At 36.7% G+C, this 26,972-nt stretch overlaps 1 protein-coding gene across 3 annotated transcripts; it reads right to left on the reverse strand.

Moving 5' to 3' along the window:
- Positions 1-2,605: 2,605 nt before the first annotated feature.
- On the reverse strand, positions 2,606-23,246 carry LOC127965375 (NGFI-A-binding protein 1). Of its 3 annotated transcripts, none has more exons than XM_052566174.1 (8): positions 22,871-23,242; positions 17,756-18,561; positions 17,136-17,269; positions 15,192-15,243; positions 10,819-10,938; positions 9,789-9,957; positions 6,245-6,385; positions 2,606-5,408 (listed from the first exon to the last, which is right to left on the reverse strand). In XM_052566174.1, the coding sequence occupies exons 2-8, from the start codon at positions 18,557-18,559 to the stop codon at positions 5,326-5,328; spliced, it is 1,503 nt and encodes a 500-aa protein (XP_052422134.1). In that variant the 5' UTR covers positions 18,560-18,561; positions 22,871-23,242; the 3' UTR covers positions 2,606-5,325. The 3 variants fall into 3 exon arrangements, with proteins under 3 accessions (XP_052422134.1, XP_052422136.1, XP_052422135.1); XM_052566175.1 differs by lacking the exon at positions 2,606-5,408 and adding an exon at positions 5,700-5,751 and having other exon boundaries at positions 22,871-23,246; XM_052566176.1 differs by lacking the exon at positions 10,819-10,938 and having other exon boundaries at positions 22,871-23,244.
- Positions 23,247-26,972: the final 3,726 nt, after the last annotated feature.

Here is a 26,972-nt window from a genome sequence, read left to right on the forward strand (position 1 = left end):
AAGAGGCCTGAACCAGAAAGAAATGTAGCCTTTCTCGCCCCCTACTGTCACAGATAGATAATTACACAATTTCACATCTGGCTTTAAAACAAAATGCTTGAAGACACATGTATAGTGTGTTGCTTCCATCTTGTGGAGAAGTGTTGTGAACTGTACGCAGATTAAGCCCGGAATTAACCAAACATAATAAAAGTAAATAAAACTAATAAAGTCCACATACAAAAAAAAAAAAAAAAAAAAGAAAAAAGAAATGAAATGCAGTACTTGTAAATAGTTCGAAAACTGAATATATTTTAAAAATGTAATTTATTCCTGTGATGCAAAGCTGAATTTTTAGCATCATTAGTGTCACACGATCTTTCAGAAAAAATTCAGATATGCTTATATGCTGCTCAAGAAACATTTTGGGGGGTTAATAAAACTTAACGCTTTTATTCAGTAAAATGCATTAAATTGATTAAAAAAAAAATTACAGTGATCAGATCAGAGAATCCTGAAAACAAAAAATGGTTTCAAAAAATATATTTTATTGCATTTTATTGAATTTTAAAGTCCAGATAAATGAAGTCCAAATCCTTTACAAATGAAGCTTTTTCTCAATGAGCACTTTATTTCTTAGTTCACTAGGGGGCACTATAAGGTGATTTTCTCCTTGGACTCCATGCAAGAAAACAATTCGTCTGTTTACTTTGAAACTTTTGGATAATTAATCAAAATTCTAATAATTTCAGTCTCCATATTTATCTCTGTAGGGGACGCAGTGTAGACAAACTGTTTGCAGTTTCATTATGTTGCAGGCATTACAGGACTTTTTAATAAGTTTTATAGATGAAGGCAAAATGTTTATTTTTTTCCCCCTGAATTGTTCGAAATAAAACCACAATGACCCGAATGACGATTGATCAGGCAAGTCGCCGTGACCGGTCTGTGACATCCGCGCGGAGAGGCTTGATTCCGGGCTGTCTGTGGGCGGCAGTGGGGCGCTTATCAGCAGCACTGGCTTATGGTTTGTACGGTTTATACACGCACACAGACATTGCGTACGCACAACAAAGGGTGGAAGCACAAAAGTGAGTGTTTGTGAGTCATTCTGCAGTTTCAAAATGTGTTAATATGATGTAGATGCAAATGAATAGAGGTGAAAACACATCGGCCCACACGCTGCCCTCAGTGTCATCTGTCTATACGCAAGGCAAGATAGGCCTAACGTTACTTGAAAGAAGATAAGAAACATCACCACAACTCATAACAAAATACGTTTAACTTCCTCTATTCGCCATCCAAAATTACACTAGTAATTTGTGTTTACTAACGACAGAAAAAAGCAAATATAAAAAATACTAAAACTTAAACTAAAAAATTTCTACATAGTAATACTAAAACTATTATAAGCTGAATAATAACACTTGTGTGAATTGATTAAGGACTTTTCAAAAGCATCCAAGAAGTTGGGATGAAAGTGTAAAAGAAAATAGAATATAAGATGGTTTTTTTAATCATTACATAATCCCAATAGGCTGCCTCCATTCCATTTCATTTTTAATAGGCTATATATATATATTATTTATGTATTATTATTATTATTATTTTAATAGGCATAGATAATCATAATGGCCAGGAATTTGTCTCTATATATAATTATGCAGACCATTACAGCTGTAGTCGGAGATTTACTGAATCAGACTGAAACTGAGGTTTTCTAGCTATGGTAATTTACGTTTAAATAATCATGAAAAAAAGAAGAACATCTGACATCTGTTCAGTGAGTCACGGGTTACAGGAAATATTAATAAAACAAACTAATTCAAAAGACAGTAAATGGATTAAAACTTAATTTAAATACATTTATAATCGACTGAAATTCATAATTCTTAATAATAATCTTAATATTAATTAAACTATGAAAATTTACTCATTTTCAACTTCATATTGTTACAACGTCAGTAACGTAATAAAGTAAACAATGTGTAGGCCTATTATTTTCCGTTTAACTTGCAAAGAAATTTCCCCTTCAGCAAAACTCCGCCGGATGAGGCGTTTTACGTTTTTAACCGCCAGGGCTTTTGCCAAACTACAAATGATACTTCCGCTTTTTTGTATTTCCCGCTCACATATAGTGTGATAGAGGGCAGTGCATTGTGGGCGTTGAAGTTTCCTGCCACAGCCCTGTTATGCTCTAGCCTTGTAGTTTTAAGGAAATTCAGTAAAAACCTCTTATTTTAAGGATATTTCATGTCTACTTTTATATGTTAAACATATAACATATTTTATGTGTTAGAAATTACGTGATTATGATAAAGACTGAAATAGTGCAGTAGCCTAATCAAAACCTGTTTTAAAGTTCGGTCATATGCAAATGTTTCTGAACTATTTAAATGACTATTGGTCAGAAGGGGAGACATGCTTGTATATTAGCATTTTGTTTGTATGAGTATGATGTAATATATTAATTATCGGAAAAAATCAGACACTATTTATTCTTTAAGATGACAAGGAGGTCAAAAGTGCCTCTGAAATTTCAGTGTTTATATGTTAAAACCACTTGATGTCCAGTATAAACTTTTTGCCCTAAAACAAAGCATCAGAAATGAAAAGGACTTCACAATCAGATGTCAAAAAAATAGAGTTTAATGTTCATGTGCTCTATAACAAATTAAATATATTAGTGTTTACAAAACAATATGTGCAGGACTACCGTATGCATATCCTAATGTACTCTCTACTCAAAAGTGATGAGAACAAGTTCTACTGACAACACAGTTTCATCCCACAGTCCAAGATGCATAAGTCTATTATACAAAGCAGGTACAAAGATTAGAGAAAGACTGATAATTTCTGTGAGTGGTTAAAGACAGTAACAAGCAAGGAACAAAGGTAGGCGTCTAGATATGTCTTGCTATATAGGTCATTGGTAATGATGTAATCAGTAAGGTCCAATCAGTTTTTTCCTTTTTTTTTTTCTAAAGTCAATTTTGTTCCAGTGCTCTTAGTGAGCTTGATATTGCCAAGGCTTTAAGTCTCAGATGTTCATACAACTTCCCAAATCTCATTTCCCATTCCAACTAAAATGAACATCCAAAATAAATTACCACCAGTGGAGAATCGCAACATGGAATGTTTCAAACTAAGGCAAAAAGTTGAAAATGCAGATAAATATTCACATAACGCTCGTCTATATCACACGGGACATCTCATAACCTACCAACTTATCGCACGCTCTCAAAAATATGTTTAAAATGGCACTTAAATTAAGATTTTGCATACTTGAGATCTCTGAAAATAATCCTAAAAAATAAAAGCACACAATATTTTCCACATATTCCCTCGAAATACTGAAGTGTATGATCAGGACGTTAAAAATCGGTCTCTTCGTACCGATATAGAGAGGTATTTGTCTTTGACACAAATACAGATTATAAAACAGCTTGACCGGTACATTACAGACATGTAACTGTGTAAAACCTGATTATCTTGTGCCTACTTCACCTCACATGATACTCTAAAACTACATAGAGAGTGTGACTCGATGATTTCACTGGTACAAGTCCTACAAAAACATGTATCACCATTGAGAAACACAGAAAGGTTGAGCAGTAGGATGCAAATTTGAGAATCAAACACTAGTGCATATCAGTTTCACATACATTTGCACGTTGTTAGCTGAATCTAAGACTATGTCTACACTACGAAACAGAGTAGAAATACTGTACAGTGAAAGTCCTCTGGGCTGGGACACCTAGACACGTTCACTGAGTTAAGTGACAACAGCTACCCGGTATTGCTCTACGACTAAATATTCAGAAATACAAATACGTTACGTGATTATGATAAAGACTGGAATGGTGCAGTAATGACGCCCTGTTTTCAAGTCCAGTCAGTTGCGAATGTCTTTAAACTATTTACATGACTATTGGTCGGGAGGGGAGACATGCTTGTCTATATTAGCATTTTGTCGGTATGTATAGAGTACGATTAAATATATTAATTGTGCTTAGTATCGTAATAAATCAGGCATTACTATTCGTTCAAGATGACAAGGAGGCCAAACATCTGGCTCCGAGATTTCAGTGTTTAAATAGCAACGTGTGCCGCAGTTTTCCTCTGTTACGCAAATAAATTCAGCCATAGCACCATAGTAGACTTTTATATTCAGATCCGTTAGCATTGCTATCAGAAATTCTGACAAATGACTTCCTTAAAGACCCCATGAGATCAAAATTAGAGTTTTTAGTCCCTATGTGTCATCTATATGCTAGTGTGCTAGTGACAAAATTCACTTTCACGGATTAAAAAAATAAAATTAAACATTCTCTTGTGGGATAAACAATAAAAAAAAATATTGATTGCAGCTGCATGATATTGGGGAAAAAACAGACATTTGCGATATTTAGTTTTTCTGTTGAAAATGAACCCACTGTTTTTGTCTCATTTAATAGAACTATACTTAAAATAAGAAATAATAAAATACTAATGTACTACAAAATAGAGAATATTTAATAAAAAAATACCTTAAAATACTGTAGGATTACAATACTAATATTTCCGTCTTAATTTCTTCATTTTTGCCTAAATTTACAAGTACTTGAGCAAATGAACTGTGCCAAGCTTCGCTTTTGCTGATGCATTTAGCCTTGTCGCAATATCAATAATATGTTGATACATTGTGCAGCCCAAATATTTTTGTTGAATTAAATGTTCTCTACAATGATAATATTGTTTTTGCTAACAATACCACCAGCTATCTAATAGCAATAGCAAGTAGCAAATCACTGTTTATGGTGTAAATAAAGCCTACTGGCTCTTTAAAAAAATGGAAATAGTCGATAAAGGAAATGAAAGTGATTGCATGGGGTCTTTAAAGAGAAACCCAATCCAGGAGGCTCACTTAAAAACAGCTGCTTACTAACAACTTTAAAAACACTGCATCCCTCCATTTCAGTGATATTTTACATGCATTCATATATACATACAACACATACTGTATTTAAATAACATTGAACCGTTTTCAAACAGACATTTTCTATGTATGTACAAATAGCGGACTTTGTGGTCCACAGCGATAGGAGAGCATAAAAACAAGTGATGAGAGCTAGAGAGAATTAAACGAGTACAGTCAGTGACAGCACAATCAGTGTGAATCTACTCAGGAGAATGGAAATAAGGGCTCTAGGTGCTTTGGCAAAAACAAAAACGGCGAGAAACTAAAATAAACTCTATTTTGAGGCAACATTGGTTGTTAAGGCTCTACTGTAGTTGTGCTTGTTTAGTATTCACTGACAGACGACGTGTATTGTTGTAGGTTTGAAACGAAAGCATTCACGGCTGCTATCTGGAATCTTCCGGCTCGGATTTAATGGTCTTCTTCTCAGAGAGGTTGAGGGCATGTGAAGATGCATCTGCTCCGTTTTCTGGAAAAGAGAAAACGAAAAAAGATTAAGAGACTATACGGATACCCTTTATGTAATGTATGATAAATTGCTTGCAAGGTTCCTCATTTGCAAGTTGCTTTGGATAAAAGCATCTGCTAAATGCATAAATGAAAATGTTAAGTTGGCAATTACACATTAAATGGACCATTCCTTAATGTGTAAATATAATGGTTAAAAATACCTCACAGTGTTAAAGATCAAATCATGATAGTTAGCATTTCACAATTAAGTGAAGATAGAACATATGGTGAAATTAAATAATTTCATTACTTTATGAATTTAATGATCAGGCGTTGTCATTTTGCCATGTCCCCATAAGTTTCTAAAATGGAAAAAACTGACAATTTATAAAAAATAAAATAATACATTAATAATAATAATAATAATTGATAATTATAATTTTTGTCATATCTCCACGTGCTTCTAAAATTTAAGGAATGTTATTTTATTATTATTATTATTATAAAAAAAAATTATAATGTATTTTATAATAATATAATGTACTCATCATTATTACAGCCATTTTTTCACTTTTTTCTTTTTGCAATTAAAATGTTTAAAGCGAAAAATAATAACGTAAAAAAAAATAAAACTGTGTATGTGAACTCTCAATTACTCCATGAGCATTTTAGCTCTTTATTAAGCTCATTGCAATGCATTATAGGATGCTTCCTTTCTCAAGGACACATATGATGCTGGCTTTCATAGGTGTATTAGCCTTATGGTGCTTATGATGCCTTAAATGTTGCCTATGTAGGCAGCTCAGTAGGTTTAGTCTTTGTATGACACATATTCATATCCCTTTCGACACACACCTGTGGCTGCTGATGTCTTGTTCTCTGCATTAGCGTGATGATGTCTCTTCAACTCATTGGCCAGCTGCTTTCCGAGAGGCGTGTCTCCATCTGATACGCTCGTCCTCTGGCTGGTCACCCTCAGATTCAGTGGCCTCTCTCCTGTAGAGACGAAACAAAACAAAGCCTTCGATTTAACTCATGTTCTCTTTTCACCTCGCAACTGTATTCATGATCGGCATTTAACAAAACACAAGGCTGCATCATTATGTCCATTACAGAGTCCAAGCTAATGCTATGAGACAAGCATTCCGCCTACCAGAAACACTCGGCACAATACTCTCACTTGCACATGCAACTGAGCTTCATTTGAAACAAATGCACCTTTTTCTTTGACTACAGCCAGCCAACGCACATGCCGTAATAGCCTGAGGACAGTGAATGCGGCATACACCTTCACACAGAACATTAACCTCCTCTGTCCCTGGCTGGCTGATCTCATTTGTGTCTATTGACAGCATCAGTGCAGCATCATGACTAATGTCTGTCATTTTTAACTTAACATAATGCCCTTTAATTACCAGCAGCAGCTGAGGGGACACGTCTCTGCCACCCACTCCTCACAATACCTCATTTTAAACCACAGAAGCTAACGACCACTGGACCTCAAGGTTGGAATTCAGAGCGAATCCGAATTGGTCGAGTCCCACGGGAAGTTGCATTGGAATGACAGGATGAGGAATCCGCTAAGCTACAAATGAAAGAAAATCGATACAGGTAATAAATTCTGGGAAACTGTGTCCTGCCACCCTGTCTTTCATCCAACATTTGTAATAAAAATCTATTTATATGTATTTCTTACAGTACTATGTAGTGTTTTATTTTTATTTCAAATTATTAAATTTCTCTAGTATTTCATATATGTTAAATAAACTTATTGTATCAGATTTTTTTATTATTTAATTTATATAGTTTAATTTCAAGTTTATTTGTTGTATTTTTGTATCCATCCATCATTCAAAATTATCTATCTATCCATCTATCTGTCTGTCTATCTATCTATCTATCTATCTATCTATCTATCTATCTATCTATCTATCTATCTATCTATCTATCTATCTATCTATCTATCTAATCTTAGATAAAATTAAACTAAGTTAAATTTCAACAATTAATTCCACTTTGTTGCATTCAAATTATAATTCCTTATACACATGCATTTATTTATTATGATAATTTCCAGGATAAAAAGTACATTTATTTACATTTAAGGATTAATCAAAACGATTTCAAATAAATGCTATTCTTTCAAACTTTATATTCATTATTGAATCCTAAAAAAAGAAGTATCATGGTTTCCACAAAAATATTGAGCTAGCACAACATTGATAATAAATCAGCATATTAGAATGATTTCTAAGAATCATATTCAAATAAAATAGAATTTTTAAACTGTGTAAATGAGACTTCTTTTAAAAGCATTTTAAAAATCTATGTGTGCATATTTACACTCAAATCAAATTCTAGAATGGAACTGAAATGCTATTACTTGCCCCCCTAACAGCACTCATTCATTTCATTAGAGCCCAACCTGCAGAGGGCCAGTCAAGGTTAAAGAAGGACATATTTAGATCTCATCTAATTCTCACTGTCTTTCTCTCTCTGCAGATCCCATATGCCCACTCTGGGGTTCTGGGGATATAACACATGGGATATTAGGAAGCTGACAGGGATCGTGTACTCCGAGAGTTCATGAAGGAGTTACTCTCAGAGCTGAGGAGGGAGAGAGCACTGTTGTGTTCAGCGCAGTGTGAAACAACCACAAATAATTATCATAAATAATGAACAAGCATTTCACATTACAGCAGATGAGAAATTAAGTCTAATTATTTCCAAGGAGCTCTAATAGTCAAAGAAAGCTATCTGTTAGCATCCCCATTCATCTCAATGGCTGGTGCATAAAAGAAGGAAATATGTGACGTGTAGTATACCAAAAATTACAATATAGAATACCTTGCACTTATATATGCATAAAATCTTCTTTAAATTATGTTTTATTTCATCTTATCAAATTATATTATACCTAAAGAGCTAGGTGGCCAATATATCAGTACAAAAAACCCCTTCTTGGTCAGTCACTACTTTGCAATGTAAAATCCCATGTAAAGGATGCACAAGATTAGTAGCAGAACGCAAAGCTGTGTTCATATTTCTACCCGACGTCCCCCTCCCCTCTCTGACACCCACCACCCCGCCTCCGCCTGCAGCTGCCAGATGAGCCCCAGAAATGAGAGTGCCAACAAGAAGCGAGAAAAAAGAGAGTCTGGAACAGGTGATGCAAGCTACTGAATTATCTGAGAAACAACAACCGAAACGCTTCACCGGTTTTCGGTACTGTCTAATGTGTTCAAAAATAATCTGGAGGGTCACTCAAGAGTAAAAGACAGTTTGTCTGCTTTTCTGACAGTAATAATAATACTAGTTGTTTTGTTCTGGTCTGGGATCGTGAAAATGAATTTATTAACTTCTACATAATGCAGTGTGCTTCTCAACTGCTCTTGCTTTAGGATTTTCAAAAGTTTTGATGTAAAGGACTTCCAAAACTATTTAACTATAAAATTTTATATTATATTAATATAAAAATATTTTCATGATATTGAAATGTAAATGTAAATGTTTCCCAAATTAAATAATTCACTTTATATTATAATCATGAAAACTAGTTGCTAATATTACTATTATTATTACATATTATAAATATATATATATATATATATATATATATATATATATATATATATATATATATATATATTTATACATATAAATGTAAACATAAATGTAATGTTTATATATATATATATATATATATATATTGTTTGATAATATTACTATATATTAAACTGAAATCTGAGATGAACACTTTTTTATTCTTTATAAATATATTAGTGCTGTTGAATGATTAATCGCCACTAATCGCAACCAAAATAAAAGTTTTGTTTACATAATATAAGTGTGAATACTGTATATTTATTATGCATATATAAATACAAACACATGCATGTATATATTTATGAAATTTGTAAAATATATTTACATATAAAATATAGGAATATATTAATATATGTAAATATTTTCAAAATACTGTATATTTGTATACAGTACACATATACATTATATAAACAAATACTTTTATTTTGGATGCGATTTATTGACAGCACTAAAATATATGCATGTTTTTTTCCCTTACTATTAAACTCTAGTAAAAGAAAATTAAATGGTTGTATTGTCATTTGGCAAAGTAAAAAAAAAAAAAGGTCAAACATATTACATCGATCTTAAGTCCACACATTAACTCTGACAGCCCCAAAAATATTTTTATGGTTTTTTTTTTATATTTGTGAACTCCCTAGTTTGACCTTAGGTGGTTAAAAAAAACCTGATTTCGTAGACAAGATTAAAAAAAAAATTAATGCAATTGCTACACAGCTTGTTGCTTTGGATAAAAGCATCCACAACATGACAAATAACCCATCATCTCAAATTTTATAATGCACAAACTTACCCTGCTGGTCAGTGTTTTTGTCAGCAGAGATCCCGTTGCTGTTCTGCCTGCCTGTGCTGTGTTTGTAGGGCCCTGGTGGAACCCTCCACTCTAGAGCCTGCAGTCTATCCTGCGCCGCGGCGTCATGCAGTATCTCCATCTGTTTGGCCAACAGACGCTCCAGCTGAACCTGTAATATGCACAGACAGCAGGGAGTCAGACAGGCGGATGTGTGTAGCATCATACGTACAGCGTGACAGAAATGATTTCCAATATTCATCATTCATAACATACCGCAAGTGTAGTGATACAAAACAAAACTAACCATAAACAAACTCCTACAGTTCCAAATATCTGCTCATTTGAAGGCTCCTCAATCCCATTTGAATATGAAACGGCGTTTACAATTACTATAAATAATTAGTTATGTTTATATTCATGTTTTCTCAGTACATTTATCTGATTATTATTAAAAACACAATATGTGTGGAGCCTGATTGATTCCAATAGCACCCCTCCTACATGTGCAACGGCATCCTACCTAAAAAGAGGCTTTTTTTAACACAGGAAGATGCTATTCACAGTTACAAAATGACACGTTTCCACTTCACAACACAAAAGCAGCATAATTAACTGATGTTTCTGAGACAATGCATTCTGTCATTCCATCTACTGAAAAGAGAAATGACAGCCCAGAATATGTTTTAAATGCTTAGAGGTTGAGACATAATGGAGACAAGTATAAACTTTGTCTTAGTACAACAACAATCAGCTGATATATAAAAGCTGATAAAAGTCAGTTTGATCAGTTCATCTCTTTCACAAATATCCAACCATTAATTGTTTATATATTAGACCAGTCGACCAAAAGTAGGTCATGGTCAGGAGGACAGGTGAAGCTCTTGCAGCTACTGACCCAAAAACCTGCATGATAGGATAGCAGAGCGAGACGTGTGGTGATAGACAGACATGAAGATGGAGTCAGCGAGGCGCCTGAGAGCATTCCTCTCCCACACACAAATAAACACACTGTCATAATGCAGTCAGTCACCTGGATGTTCCGCCCAACCGTCTCCTCTCCCTTAGATCTGGCGTGGGCTAGCTGCTCCTTAAGGGTCTCCTGGCGCATGTGAATAGCCTGCAGCGCCTCCTGGAGGTCAAAACAGCCCTCCTGCAGATCAATACACATTCGATTGATATTCCCTTCCAGAAGCAGTCAATTTCAAAATGAATTTTGCCATTTCTGCAAAAATAATGATTTTAAAACCGGTTTCCCTCGATCCGCGCCTTATTTCAGCAGGACAGACAGACAGTCCTGCCCCAATTTATGCTATTGAATGTTACCTAATTCTGCTCAAATAAACAGGATAATCTTATTGCGGACTTTTTTGAAGAATTAACCCACTTACTCATAGTTTCATCCAAGTTAAGCGGGCAAGCGAGTATTTTAACACCACAAAAATGAAGCAATCGCCAAAAACTCCACAAACACTAAGCCACAATTATCCAAACAAGCCACAATTTGCACAAAAAAATAAAAAATAAAAATAAAACACACTGTGAAGGTCAAATACAAGTCTCAGGCCTTGAAGGTGATCATGTTGTGACAGAAATATTTGCAGTTCCTCTATTAAAGCTGTGGGGGTTTTTTTCACACTTAATGCAGCTTTATAGTGTGCAGGCCTTTTTTTTGTTGCAAATTAATACCAAAAGATAACACATCACATCACAAGAGGATATATGACAATATACCTCTAGTAAGTACACAAATTATAGATATGTTTCCATTACCCTGTTTTTTGAAGTATCGCATCAGAAAACCCCAAATTTTGAATAAAAATCACTTAATTTGCAAAAAAGTTTTTATGCTCGCTTGAGGTGGTTTTTTTATTGTGCGAAAAAGGGTTGATGCGAATAATGGAAGATGGATAACGCTTTTGCCGAGTAAATTCTTCCAAGCGCATTAAAAAATAATATGATTTTGCACTATGGGACGGCAAAACATGATTAACCAGCGAACCGATATTGTTCCACAGCATCTGAAATGTTATATGGTCATTTTGAAATTCCCGAGCAAAGTCTGTCATCAAAATATTTCTGTAAAACTGCATCCCAGAAATGTTACACGACTGCATTCTAACAGCAGGCATCCACTTCCGAATGCAATTTATTTAGTTATGTCTGCTCGCTCTGAGATGCAAGTAATATATTACATATGAAAATTATTATATTCAGTGGCTTCTTCTACTTTTCTTAGTGATTTATAATGCCAGTTTACCAGGAAGTGACGATTAGACAAGTGCCGATATTCGGTAATGTGATGTATCACGATAATGAATGTGCACGATATTGTTATTGTGGGTCAAAGACGAAGAGATAGCAATATGAATCAGCTTTTTACTGGAGGTCCTTGGGGTTAGTGTGACATTTGAAAAAGTCCTGAACAATTCCAGGACAAGTTGTTCATCTCAACCACTTCACAGAGCGAAGCCACTGATTTTTCACTAACTAAAGCTTCATTCCTCTGGAGCGAAAAGGTCAGATACTTAATAAAATGTCACACCACTTAAGAAACCCCTCAGGATGAGTTTCAACCTGATGGGCGGATGAACAAACAGAACATTTTGTCTGCCGTACCGCTACGTATTAATTACTACAGGAAGGATGAGCTTGAAAACTTCAAATGTTTACATGGGTTGCCATGGGTGTAAACTACCACAGACATTCCATTCTTTTCATTACTAGTTGGGTGTTTGAGGCAGAGAAGTAACTGCTAATAACAGCTCTGACGCAAATTTGCCAACACTCACGCAGTAACAATAATATCATCGAGCCACTCCTGTGAGTTATGGCTTTTCTCTTTCTTGCTATGGTCTTCTAGAGCGAACAGACAAAGGTGCGTGCGTACGGCTGCATGTATACGCATGTGTCTTCAGACTCGGCCCCTTTTCACTTTGTGGTATCTGCGCAAATGCATGGGCGTGGGTGATTCCGAGTGCACCCACGTAATGATGTCACTTCTACCTCAAGAATACGGGTGGGCGCGAAACTGATCTCATTTGGACCTTGTCTGGGTGCATGTGGGCGGGCGGCTTATTCTCACTGGTGTGGATGGGAGTGTAATGTGGGCAGAGTCGAGGCCAGACAGGGACAGCGAGAGGGGGAGGGGAAGTTTATGCTTTTCTTTTCTGCAGTTGAGACACACATGCTATTAACTGTCACACGCTTTGAAATGGTTAAACGTGGAAAATCCATTCTAGAGTGAGTTGGGTGCAAGTTAACTGCATCAGAAATGCAAAAACAATGCAATAAGCATCAAGCAGCAAGACACTACCTTGACTAGAATTTTCAATAGTACAGAAAAAAGTTCAGCTTGCTTTGTGCACAATCAAGTTATTTAGCGGTGAGGTAGCTTGACCAATTGGTAAATTGCTAAAACAATGTGACAAAATATTCCCTCTCTTTTAAATTTAGCAGGAAAGCAAGAATGAGTGAATCAGTTTGGAATTTGTTTTAATAAAAAAAATGATTCACCAATTCAAGTAGCATGAAAAAAAAGGTATGTTGGTACACTTTCTTAAACATTGCAGGAAATTCAGATCCCGTTCCGTGAATCAGTTTGTTCAGTTATGTTTGTGGGTGTCATGGATGTGTGACTAATCTGTGGCTCTATAAAGAAAATAAAGTGATTTCTACCTCACTAAATTCCAATAATTTGTTTCATAAATTATAAAATGGTTGTGCCATTTAGAATTATGACATCTTTAATCAGCATGACATGAGGCATCACATTTATACCCAAACAGAATTAATTTATATGAAAATAATAATAATAATAATTGTAGCAAGAACCTGCTTAAATTATCTGGATTTGCTGAATAGAGAGTGCTGTTTGGATGCCTGTCACTGCTTGTTGAATTTGCAGATGTCTTTTTTCAAACAAATGGTGAGCAATTCATTCCATTATTGTATGTTGCTTCACATGAAATGTCTATTGCAAAAGACTGTGTTGATAAATATGCTTATAATGCATTCTCAACATGATTTCTGCTAAGTTCAGTGCTCGTGTCATACACTAAATATGGCTACCACTTATGTGCAGCATTCTTAATAAATTTTTTCATAGCACAGTATTTTCTTTAATATAGCCTTTCATTAATTATTTTAACTACAAATAAATTTGTTTTCTATATTTCCTTTGTTGTATTTAGAGTAACTAACATATTTAAGTTTTTAATGTGTTTAATTCTATAACCCAAACTGAGATCTTAATTTATTTTGTGTTAGATCATTTTGGCTTTGATTACAAAAACCATACTTTTTATTAGCTTGATCCACTAGTCATCCAGTTACTAGTCATCCAGTAGTTACTCTAGTCAATGACGCATTGACTAGAGTAACTACTCTACCTTTGTGGTCAGTTTTTTTTTTTTTTTTTCTTTTTTTTTTCAATGCATCAAATAATCTGGATAAAATGTATCAGTTTCCACAAACCTAGTTTGAAAAGACTTTCAAAAACATAAAAAAAAAACATCTTACTGACCCCAAACTTATGAATGGTGGTGTACAAGCTACAGTTTTAAAGTAGCTTCTCTGGTGCTGGTGTTTATTCACATGACTAGTGTGGGAACATGACGTAAAAGTGAGGTAAAATATGATTATTAAGTGAGTAACAATGCAAATTAGGGGGAAAGGAAGGCACTTGGTAATTTGCTGCTGTCTGTTAATGATAAAGGTCTCATTTCTCCTTAGATGTAGAGTGGGTAGAAACCACAGATTTTCCGAAGTGGTCACATGTTTTGTGCCCATACGCAGAGTGAAACTAGTGCAGAGGTTAAGCGGGCAAACACCTGCTCTTCTTCAGACACCAGCCCAGCCCAGAAGCATTGATGTGGGATGTTAGAAGTTTCCAGTAGATCTAACGACTGGACAATGATCAAATGTGTCACTAGAGAGCCATGTATGGACAGCTGCCATAGAGCACAAAGGCCTCTTCAGCAAGCCACATCAATAAGATCACTATGTGTGCAGTACAGGGCAGGCTGATCACGGATATGTAGGTTATGGAAAAATAATGACCGTGGGCCAGCTAAATATGGATTTAAGGTGTGATCGAGGGAGTGGGCTTGCGAACATTGGTCCTTTGTAACTTCTCCAGGCTGAACTTTGACTTTTCCCCTACACCATGACATGCAATCCTGGTGGAGCTACCCCGCATGATCCTGCAAAGCCCTCCCACACAGCTCAGTATGCTGACAGGCAGCTATGCAAACAAAAAGCCAATGGACCCACCCAGTGTCAATCCTGCCTCCTACAACAGTTTCCTCACATATCGGTGTTAGAGCCGTAGCGCACATTAATAACAAGCTACAGACAGATTATTTGGAGTTCGGATTGGAGAAATCACAAAGTAATTTTACTCACCTCAGTTTTAATTCTCTTGGGCGATGGCTCATCTCTGTCACCGCATCGAGATCTGCAGTAAAGAAAATTAATGTTCAGCACTGAAAAAGCTGGGTAAAACCACTAGCAATTCTACATTATAAAAAAAATAAAAAAATGACCTGACCATATATGTGTGTATATGTGTGTGTGTGTGTGTGTGTGTATCAGAACACATTTTTTTATTAATTCATCAAGCATTTAAAGGTTTGGGGGTCAGTAAATATATATATGTATTTTTAAGAAAATAATAATTTTCCAGTAAGGATGCTTTAAATATACAAAACTTTTTAACATTTATAATGTTAAAGTGTTCTATTGCAAATAAATGCTGTTCTTTTGAACTTTCCATTAATCTAAGAATCCTGAAAAAAAAATGATCTTGGTTTTTCACCAAAATATTAGGCAGCACAGCTGTTTTCCACATTTATTATATTAAGAGAAACAAATCAGCATATTAAAATGATTTCTGAAGAATCACTAAGACTGGAATAATGGCTGCAGGAAATTCAGCTTTGATATCACAGAAACAAATGACATTTTAAAATGCATTAAAATAGAAAACTGTTATTTTAAATTGAAATAATATTTCACACTGATAGTGATTGCTATATTTTTGATCCAAATAAATTCAGTCTTGGTGAACATAAGAGACTTAAAAAAAACTTACTTATGACACCAAACTTTTGAATATGTAAGGGTAAGCAATTAGATTTAGTTTTTTTCTGCCATAATCTACCATTGTGGACATGTTATTACAATTACTTTAACCAAAGTGCTGATATTTTTATTTTTAATTTAAAATAAAAAAAAACTTAAAACAAGGATTTTCAAACCCCACCCCCATTATTAATTATGCTTATTATCTCCTACATGGCACCCCTTCAAATATATCATAGACCCCTGCTTGAAAACCCTGGCCTTAAAATGCTAATGTATGCTTTAGTAATACTAGCTTTTCACCTGCAACCTCATTTAGGAGTGCCCTTGGTAAATTTCATTATATGACGTAAGAAGCATTGTAAGAAAACTTGGCCTAGATAACTTTCGCAATACCTAGTCCACGACTGTGATGCAATCTTTCAAGTTCTGAATGAGTGGCTACAATTATGTAACGCCAAAAGGAATTTTCCATCCACTGACACGCAAGCCTGGCAATCCAGGAAACACCTGCACGGTCTCTTTGGATGGCAGGTTTTGAGTCTCTGACAAGGCCTGTGTGCCTTTAGATGCATAGGAGTGGGAGTTTTCTCATCTCTCTGTAGACCTCAGTGCAGCACTTCACACCTTAACACACACGCCCCGCACAAAGCTGACTTTGATATCTCGGCTCGGCTCTAAGCAGACTACCAGAGAGCAGATCCTGAGCTGCTCACAATGCATTAGCATGAGCTATCTCTTTCTTGGCTTAAAGGCTAAACATCATGAATGATTACTCTAGTCAGTTATGGGGTGTAAAAAAGTGATGCATGCAGAGAATTTAAATCCATTAAAACAAACAACTCCTCTACAATGTGCATTCTTTATACTAACAAGGTGGAATCTGCAGGATATTTTGTGTTTATTAGAAAATTATTCACTTATTTAGGTGGGGAATTTTATGATTTAAACAATGGTAAAATGCTTTAAACACAGATACTGGCTCTCATATTTAAGGCCTGCATCTGTGGAAATGGTCTGACAAACCGACCATCCTGCCCAAAATTCATGCTGCTGGTTACCCGAACTACTCAAACAGTGCAATGTTTCTACAATGTTACAAAGACACAGTGTTAACACTTTTTAGGGAAACTTTTCTGTGCATAATCAACTAGGATATGAGAAATTATTTTAAAACTGAAAAATAGCATGTTTCAGTTTTAACCAAAGTCCAAAAATAGTCGACCATGGTGTTTCATGTTTGGGAAATGACCTCAAAGTTCTTACTTGCTGGTTCTGTAGGTGTATTTGTAGGTGACCTCTCGGGAGACCTGACGGGCCAGTCCGAAAAGCTCATCCCTGCGAGTCAGCAATGCCACCTCCTTCATACATAGCTGTGCTGCAGCCTCATTCACCGTCAGCTATGTAAAAACAAAGGGGATTTGTATTATTACTTTGATAATAAATAATACATATTGTCACGTGCAAAGAATTAAACCAGTCCCACAAGCAAGCAACACCCCTGCATTATATTTCTGGTGCAGCCAATTAACTGATGAAGCACTTTTTGAATCATTTCTTACTGGAAGTACAGCTACCCTGTTGAAAAAAAATCAGCATATGATGGTTAGGTATGTTTTGAAGCATGGCAGCTGGTTTGAGCTGGTCATGTGCTGGTCCTAAGCAACTAGCTCCAGCGCAGGACCAGCTCATAACCAGCTTACAACCAGCTCAGGACCAGCTTAAACTAGATAATGACCAACTAAGGACCAGCTTAAGCCAGCTGCCATGCTTCAAAACATACCTAACCAGCATTTGCTTATTTTTTCAACAGGGCACACTTGGAAGTGCATGATACATTTAAACCCCAAAAGCACCCAAAGATGCAAAAGCTCCATAAAACGCACCTCGTGCAGAGTCAGATGCTTTCCATCCTTCCTTTTCGAGTCGAATCTCCCATATATGGCACTATACTTGCGGATTTCCTCTTCCCTGTGCGGATCCTCATCGCTCATGTCAAAGATGTGGCTGATCATCTTGGCAAGCTTCTTATTTCCCTTCAACTGTTCTTTAACCTCTCCGGGGTCACTCTTGGGCAAAGTCTGAGCGATTCTTTCTACGCACTCTGCCACAGACTGAACAGCAGCCGCATCTAGTGCCTCCAGGCCGTCCCGAGGGGAAGACGGAGAGCCCAGTTCTGCCGGGGACAGGCTGTGCTCGCTCTCTGTGCCGTGCCCAGTCCAAAAACGTGGCTCGCTGCCACTCTGAAGGGGCGAAACTGTGGCAGAAGAGTTCCCGTTGCCTGATTCCACTTTTCCGGGATCCACGCAAGCAGCTGCCAAACACTTGGGCACTTTGACTTGGGTGTCTCCTCGGGCGCCATTCCCAGGCAACAATGTGGGCGACCCTTCGGGCAGCTTGTAGACGGGAATGCTGCAGACGGGAAGGGACGTGAGGGGCTGATTGAACAGGGCAGGGTTTGTGACCCAATCGCGCAGAGCTTTCTGTAGGCGTCTGACGTGCAGCGGTTTGCTGGCCATGCCTACGAGAGCCATGATCTCTAGAAACTCATCCTCGCCGGCCTCGCAGAGCTGCTGAACGTCATCGCCGCCCTGCTGGATGAAGGCATCGTAGTAGCACAGCAGGTTGGCCCTCTGAAGGATGCGGTAGAGCTGCAACTCCCCAAGGGTTCTGGGTAAAGTCGCTGCCATACCTGAACAAAGGAAGGAACAAAGTAAGCAGCAATTACAGGAAACAAAGCAAAAGTGCTTGAAGGAGAGGACACTGGTTGCCACAGCAGGGGGAGAAAAAGAAATGTGTGGCTGGATCCAACAGTGGCGACTATAAGAGAGCGCCTGTCAGGCTCCTGAGCTGCTGGGAGAGTCACATACCACACTCCACCTCTGCAACACGCGTAGGTGGACTCTCTCAGCACAGGCCTCATTTGTTTCTACTGGGATCTGGCTTCTACAGCTGCCACTGTCAGGATCTGGATCCACAGCAGCACAGATAAAAGCGAGATTGGCTGCAGGGGAGGGAGGTGGGGTAATGAAGCAGTGTGGGAGTGGGACGGTAGGTGTGCATGCTAAGAAGATAGCGCTCTGCATTTTTCTTTAATTCACCCACTTCTTCCTTAGAAGGATACAGGGATTATGAATGCACAACAAATGTTCACGTATGCAAACTTTGTCGGATACTGTAATGCATACCAATGTGGTAACTAAGCTCATTTGCTTATTTTAGATGTGTTTTAGAAATGATATATCTGAAATATTTGGTGGGGAAATGTTTATATTTTGAATCTGCAGTTGCAAATCGCCACTCATTTTTGGATCGGCGCATATTTATAGTGATGATTTACAGATGCATAGACAATGCACATGAATAATCATTCAGTCATTCAAAGCGCAATTGTGTACTGAATGATGTTTTGCATATTTGAATGATATTATGTGAATGTCAATTAGATCACGGATTTGTCATAGTTTGTGAATTTGTCTATTCATTTGTCACAGTACAAATGAAGAGATCATGGCAGAAATTAAAGTTTCATCAGATCAGTGGCAGAACGATGTGGAGAACCTCAAGGAACCTGAAAACGTACAAAATTATCTATTAAGTTCCTACAACAACTTCAAAGACGGTCAACGGTTTCTTCCCCCATCACAGGGGAAAGGCATTGAGAGACACTTAAATGATATATTGAACTTCATTGAGTACACAAAATGATAATTGAGTCACGTTCAAAATGATGCCTAGAGGTTCTCCAGAGGTTTCCTACAGCATGGCTGTCTGAAGATCTCCAAACAAGCCTTTTAATTTTTAAAGTGGTGAATCATATTTTGTGAATAAGAATTAGGTTACTCATTTGTGAATCATATTTTGGGAACATATTCTTTCTGAGAGTATTCTGACCCCTACAGATATGTCAAGAAACTGATATTGTTTCAACGTCATCAGAAAACAGCATTTTACATTAAAATATACCAACTGCATGTTTTTTTTAGAAATGAATATGCCTATAAAATATTTTCCTTCTACCCTAAATTTCCAAACCAACTGGCACAGACACACACATCTGCATATGCACTTTTCTCTGCCTGCAATGAAGTATAAAGACAGAAACTGCTTTCCGAGACACTACAACAACAAACCTATAACAGCAAAAAAGGAAATTATTTAATGGCATTTCTATACTACACGCACATACTTTAGGATTAAATAAATAAACAATTTAAAAATCTAAAGTTAAAAATATATATAATAATTTTAAATAATTAAAAATAAAATAGCCACTTTTAAAAATGAAGAACAATGCCAATTTGAAAACCAGACCTCAATTATTGTTCTTTCAGTGGCAGTAAAAGATGACAGATGCTGCCAAATCATCATGACTTTTAGTGTGCTAGAGGTGAGTAAGAACAGTAACACAGCGAGGCTGATAGTGAGTACTGATGAGTGAGTGTATGGAGTCTAATGAGGACACCCCACTGCACAGCAGAGTGATCCACCACTCTGATGGATGACTGAGGCCTAGACCCAAGTGAAGGGTGCCTTGTTGAAACCAATTTAGTATCAGCATGGATGGCACTCAGGCAGCTATTTATCCAAAGCTTTCTCTCCCCGCAGCATATTGGCTTCCTAATGCTGGAGATCTAAGGCCAGGGCTTCACGCAACAAGCTGAAAGCACTCACAGCACGTACTCGTGTTGCCCAACCGCGGCCTCTTATCAATCTAAATGAATTATGGATTCTCATCGAGACCTGTACTAAATAGTGTGAATGTGATGAATCTATCGTTTAAGGAACTTCTCTTGATAGGAAACCTATCAGTCCTCTGCATCAGACTAAATGTTTGTGGAACAGCTGCTCTCCATATAAAAGCTACAAGGGCTGTTTTTATGAAAGGAACATCAGACACTATAAGAGGAACACAATCGATTCACTTCTTAAGTGGATGACTACACAAGAAAAGCAATTGTTTGTGTGTACATAAGAAGTGGGGTATCTCTTAAAGTAATAGTTTATACAAATAAAAAATCTACTATCTACTGTGGAACACCAAAAGAGATGTTTAGAAGAATGTCCATGCTGCTTTTGTCCGCACATTGAAAGTGAATGGTGAGAAATGTCTGTCAACTTGAATTATGGTCAGTTCTGCTATTTTTTGAGTTCAGATGATTCGGAGTAGTATATTGGTCAGCCTCTGGTCACCATTCACTTTCACTTTAAAGAAAACAGCAGCAATGTTCTCATACCCTTTACACTTTTCCAAGAAAATCGAATGAAATGAGGATGAACATTTCCATTTTTGAGTCAACTAGCCTATTCTTTTAACAAGAATCGGTATGTTAATAATTACAAATACTAGAAGATGTAAAATAACTTGCCACTATCATATATATATAAACGTCTTCAACATCACCTTTCAACTGCTTCTTTATGAGGACCATCAACTCAAGTTCAACTTTGATAATCTTTCTCAAAGCACTTCAAAAGATGGGTGCAAACACATTAATTTCAAGTGGCAGTGCCTTTAACCCAAATACTGTACGATTCGTCATAGGGTCTTTCGAAAATAAAAGGGGGAAATATTGGTGAGGAAAGTAGAGAAGGAGAATAGCATGCTAAAAGTTCACCACTTTGCATTTAATATTAGTAACATCCGAGTCAGTGTATTGGGGGCCCAGTGTGTACAATGAAGTGGTAAACAATGAGTCATAAATTCACAGGACACAAGAAACATTTCAAAACAAAAATTCCCATTACCTCATTCCAATTTATTATTCAAATGATAAACCAAATATGAGGCATCACTAACTATTACTAATGTTTATGGGAACAATAATAAACCATCTGTGGCAGAACAGCATTACATTAGCATTAGGAGCCAAGCATCAAGGGTAGTTTCTATTATAGACACTTATCATATTGTTATTATTCTGTCATTGCAGACTATGGCAGGACTGCTAGAAGTAAATTGTTCAATTCGGCTGTAGAAATAAAGTAAACAGTCTGGAGCCATCTTCTATTCATGCAATATGAATATGATATCATTGTTTATAACTATGAATAATATGGTTTTAAATCATCTAAAATAAATCAAGTCTTTAGGGTTGAAATAAGTTACGCTATTTGTCTATCTCAGGCTGTACATTATGCATTGGTTATTTTAATATTACACATAAAATGCTGTATTTGACTAAAAATTCAGCAAAAAGAGGTGATATTTGATATGTGCTATTTGCAAAATACTCTTAAAAGTAAAATTAATTTTCCAGAAAAAAAAAAGTAAAGGTTTTCGCCTTAATTTTTGCTTTGCCATGGTCAGCCACATTGTTTGGCCACCAAAATTTCATGGAAATTGTACTTTTCTTACACCGTTCATCAAATTTGAACAAATAAATGGCAGATCATCTTTAGACCTTTTTTTTTTTTTTACCAAACCAGTTGGTACAACAATCACAACAAATTTTGTTTCTTCACTGGGAATGCTATATTAGTTGTACAATACTGTATACAAATAATACAATAGTCTAAAAAATGTAGCTTCTGGATTGTTAACCCTGTAATATCTGCATGCAACTAGATACATTTTTATCATTATTATCATCATGCAATACTTTTATTATCTACATGTAAACAAATCAGTAGCTATTAATATAGATTACTGAACATTTAAAATAACATTTCATATAATATCCTTTAGCTAGCTCTTGAAATTCCTTGGGAAAAAATATCAGCGTATGAAATCCACACATACAAAAACCATTGCACAGTGGAAAGCATTGGGAATACTCTGACTGGAAGTGAAGAAACGCTAAGGATGCTGTACACACACAGCTGCCGACGACCAGACGCCCACGGGGGCGCGTTCACACACGGTACCGAGAGCTGTCCGGTCTGCACGGCGCGCACATGGATCACAATAACACGCAGGAAAGTTGCACACAAAACAATAATTCAGCGCTCAACTGCATTTGCAAGCAAGACTGAGCTAAAGTATTGGGAAATAAACATACCTTTTGGTTTTCTTTCGTTGTCTTTTTCCAACAAAACTCTTCCAAAAGTGGCGTGTGGTTGAATGATTATTAAAGTTCTGAAATATGACGCTCCGTAGAGTTACGCGACGCTTCACTGTCCAATGAGGTGCCGCGCGTTCGGCGGGTAAGCGACGCGTCCTTCGGCTCTCTGTTATTGAATTAACTCTCACGCACTCTGTAGTTTGAATAACGGAGGGACTCTCAAACTAGTTGGTTTCCGCTCTCTCCCCTACTGCCAGAATTGGGATATTCCGCGCTTGCTACATTGCTCTCTCACTCCCACGCGCCTGCGTGACGCAGATCCTGGCGTGGGCGATAGCGGCGCGTGGGAGGCTGCTGCATGGAATACCAAACCTCATATCAGCCGCATGCACCGCCTCATATATGTGTGTGTGTGTGTGTGTGTGTGTGTGTGTATACGCACACACACGCGGACATTTATCATGTTTGTTGACCTTACTGAAAATACGCCAGCATACAGCATAACGGTTCGGTGGCCGCCTGTACGCCCACACCGGTGCTATTCTTGCCCCCTCCTCCTCCAGAGCAAATTCACCTGCTGCCTACAGCCTGTCACATACTGAGTCCTTGTGCATTCCAGTGGGCTCTTTTTCACATCTTTTTCGTTCTACCTGTTCCATTTATAGAGTTCTGCGCTGATGGCCAATAACAAGATCTGCAGGCAATCTCATAAACAACATAATTTACTTTTTTACTTTTAAAAATGCACTTTCTGGAGATGAGTTAATTAGCTAGTGAAAGTTTCAGCAATTCTGGATCTTCAGTTTGTAATTAAAGAGAATACAAAAGAAGAAGAAAAAAAAGTATTTGCATTTCCCGAAGGAAATACCACAAAGAAGCACAATAGTGTTGAAGTAGCAAGTTTAGGTTCGATGTCACAAAGTTTTTATTTAATATAAATATCTATATATGCTATTTTATTTATAACTATAGGCTATATATATATATATATATATATATATATATATAGAGAGAGAGAGAGAGAGAGAGAGAGAGAGAGAGAGAGAGAGAGAGTATTTAATAGATACATAGATAGATAGATAGATAGATAGATAGATAGATAGATAGATAGATAGATATGACAAAACCATGCATATTTACAATACAAATGCATTCTAACAATACAGATTTTCACATTCTGATCTATGTTTGCATACTTAGCTTAAGAGGGTATGACCTTTAACCCAAAAATAGAAAAGGCATTTGTGTGACACATCAGGGTATATTTATCATAATCAGAGCAAATGTAAACACAGTCATTGAGGTTAAATCAATGCGGTCTAATTTGGCAGCGATGTCTGATTCATGAACGAATCATTCTTTTGAGTCTGATCTGTATTATTTTTAAACATTTTTTAAATCAATCGGACTAAATCAGTAAAAGCAGTTCCCAAGAATATTTGGTTGTAAAATATTGTCAAAATAGAGGGTTTCTCCATGCAGGAAGGGAAGATCGATTAAATCGATATGCAAATCAAAATCATCAATCACAGTTCAGTATGCTAATATTACAACGACGCCGCAGCACATTCTATTAGTCATAAGGAGATTTTCAAACTGTAAAACTGTAATAAAAGTTTGGGGTAAAACACCTAAGGCTAAAATGATCTTGAAAGTTTATGCTAGATTAATTGCTTGCTTTTTAACACTTAGGGTGGGGGATGAGAACAAACCCAAAGCGGAATGTTTAAGCATTATCAATACAGTCATTCTTACTTTTGAGCATGCACAGATGTTTGTGCTTTCCTTGAGTGTGGTCCTCGAGTAGTGAATATCCGCCGGGAACTAAACCCTTCTAAGGGGTTTGTGACTGAGAGACTTTCATTGTTACAGTGACTCAACCAAAACAAACCTCTCCCCTCAGCACATCTCTCTTACTGCTCCTCAGCGTCAGATGCGGAGATTCATTGAGAGATGTGCTCTCAGACATGTTTTGGGGGTCTGCAGCAGGAAGAGGAGTGAAAAGGGAGATGCTGGGAGGGGCTGTGGTCCTGTATGCAGCCACTACTCACTCCTCTTTCAGGATATTTACACTCCCACACACAGTGATTCAGCTGGCTCTAATCCTCTCCTCACACACACACACACACACACACACACACAAACACTGCCGCTGGATTAGGCTGCATAAGACACCCATGGCCAAAAGACTATGACAAAGATTCTCCTTCTTCATGTAAAAAAAGCGTGTGCTTTAGATAAACCGAGGGAGCGAGCTGGCTGACAAACAATTTGAGAATTGTGAGTATTTCGTATCTGGTTGTATGTGGGCAGCTGACATGACATGCAGTTCTTCTGTCCTCAAAACACAAGGTCGGTAATTTCTTTTATATGCAGCAACTGACGCTTATTATGTCCAAAAACATCAAAGTATCAATTCAAAATTCATGCTGATAATCAAAGGTGAAATATCAAGATATCGAGTACATTTTTGTCACCATAGAGTCCTTTGGAATGACTCACATCTCTTGAAAATGTTTTTAACCAGGACCCGGACAGGAAGTAAATATGACTCAGAATAGCATACTCTTATTTTTGGCATATAACGATGGCAGAAATAGTAAGAGTGGGCTATTTTGAAATCAGCCAATTTAGGTTAAGATGATTCAAACCTAGTTCTAATAAGTGCTTCATAGAAAAATCAATGACAGTTTGATTAGTTCTTTCTTAAGTGGTTGTTGCAACAGCTTGGTGCCTTATAAGCACAACACTGTTTCCGAGCAGAATGATAAAAAATAAACTCAGTGGCCTTGGTTCCAGAAGTATTTCTCCCACGGTGATAAAAAAAAAAGTCTTTATTAAATAGTTATAAGTCATGAACCAAAGCAATTATTACCTACATGAGGATTCACAACATTACAAACTTTTATTTGAATCAAAAACATATCTAAAAAACTTTCAAAAATGTGTTAAAAAGACTGTGTTCTTAATGGCTTCAATGAAGGAAAGAACTACAATCCCACAAAAACAATGCAAGTGAAAATCAAATTAAAGAGAAAAATAACAAATACTGATTTGCATTATTCACAGTGCTGGACTTAGACATATTCTTTTGTTGCAATTCTCTCACTCTGATTCACTGCTTGGTGGATTTTTTTTCTCTTTTTCATGGTTCATGGTTATGTAGTGTTCATGAGGAATTATACTGTTAACTATGACTATTAAAAAAAATGGATGTGCTGTCTGAGGCACACACTAAAGGAAGAAGGAGCGTTTTACCTTCTGTTAAGTGTATGACATTTCTGTAACACTACTTCCATATTAATTTCTTCAGTCCTGCGGTGTGAGAGAAAGAGAGATTTAATAAGCATTAATGAGCACATAATGCTGTAAGTGAAAGGTTTAATTATTTGTGTGAAAGCAGCATACAGTATGTGCGCCAAACTGTAAACAACGTGCTATGATAGAGTGAATTCCTTGAAATGTGTTTTAAACTGCATTTGTCACATTTTATTATTAAATAAATGTGCATGCATGCCATGAGAAACACATTTCAATTTACGCAATAATACATATGTGAATACTCTACAGAATTACATATCACAGTTGATATAAATAGCTAAACAACACTTTCGATGTGTCCACTAATAAAGGAGGGTGTGAGGAAAGAGAGATATCAGACGGAAAAGGAGACAAAAGAGAGAAAGTGGAGGTTGAGTTGGGTGGGGGGTGCCAGAAAGGGTGAGAGAGAAAGAGAAAAAGAAAGAGAGAGAGCAGTACAGTAAAAGTCTTCGAATCTGCCTTGGTATTAGATGCTATTTTTAGGAAGTAGGCCAGCAACAGCTAGCAGCCTGGCGAAGGTGCCACGCATGCTTGATTATATTTTTTTCCTTCTTTTTTTTCTCTGACAGAGATGAACTGAGATGATTTTGGGAACTGATAAATGTTACAATATTGTGCCAAAATTCGAACGAAAGATGCCAAGGAAAATATGAGACGTTTCTGTTTTGACAGCTGATTGACAGATGGCTACCACATTGATCCTAAAAATGACAAGCGTGCAGTTGACAATGAGCTTTAAATCACACCAAAAGGAATAAAACTGATTCACAACATGAGT

This window comes from Carassius gibelio, chromosome B9 (assembly GCF_023724105.1).
Source record: "Carassius gibelio isolate Cgi1373 ecotype wild population from Czech Republic chromosome B9, carGib1.2-hapl.c, whole genome shotgun sequence".
NCBI lineage: Eukaryota > Metazoa > Chordata > Actinopteri > Cypriniformes > Cyprinidae > Carassius > Carassius gibelio.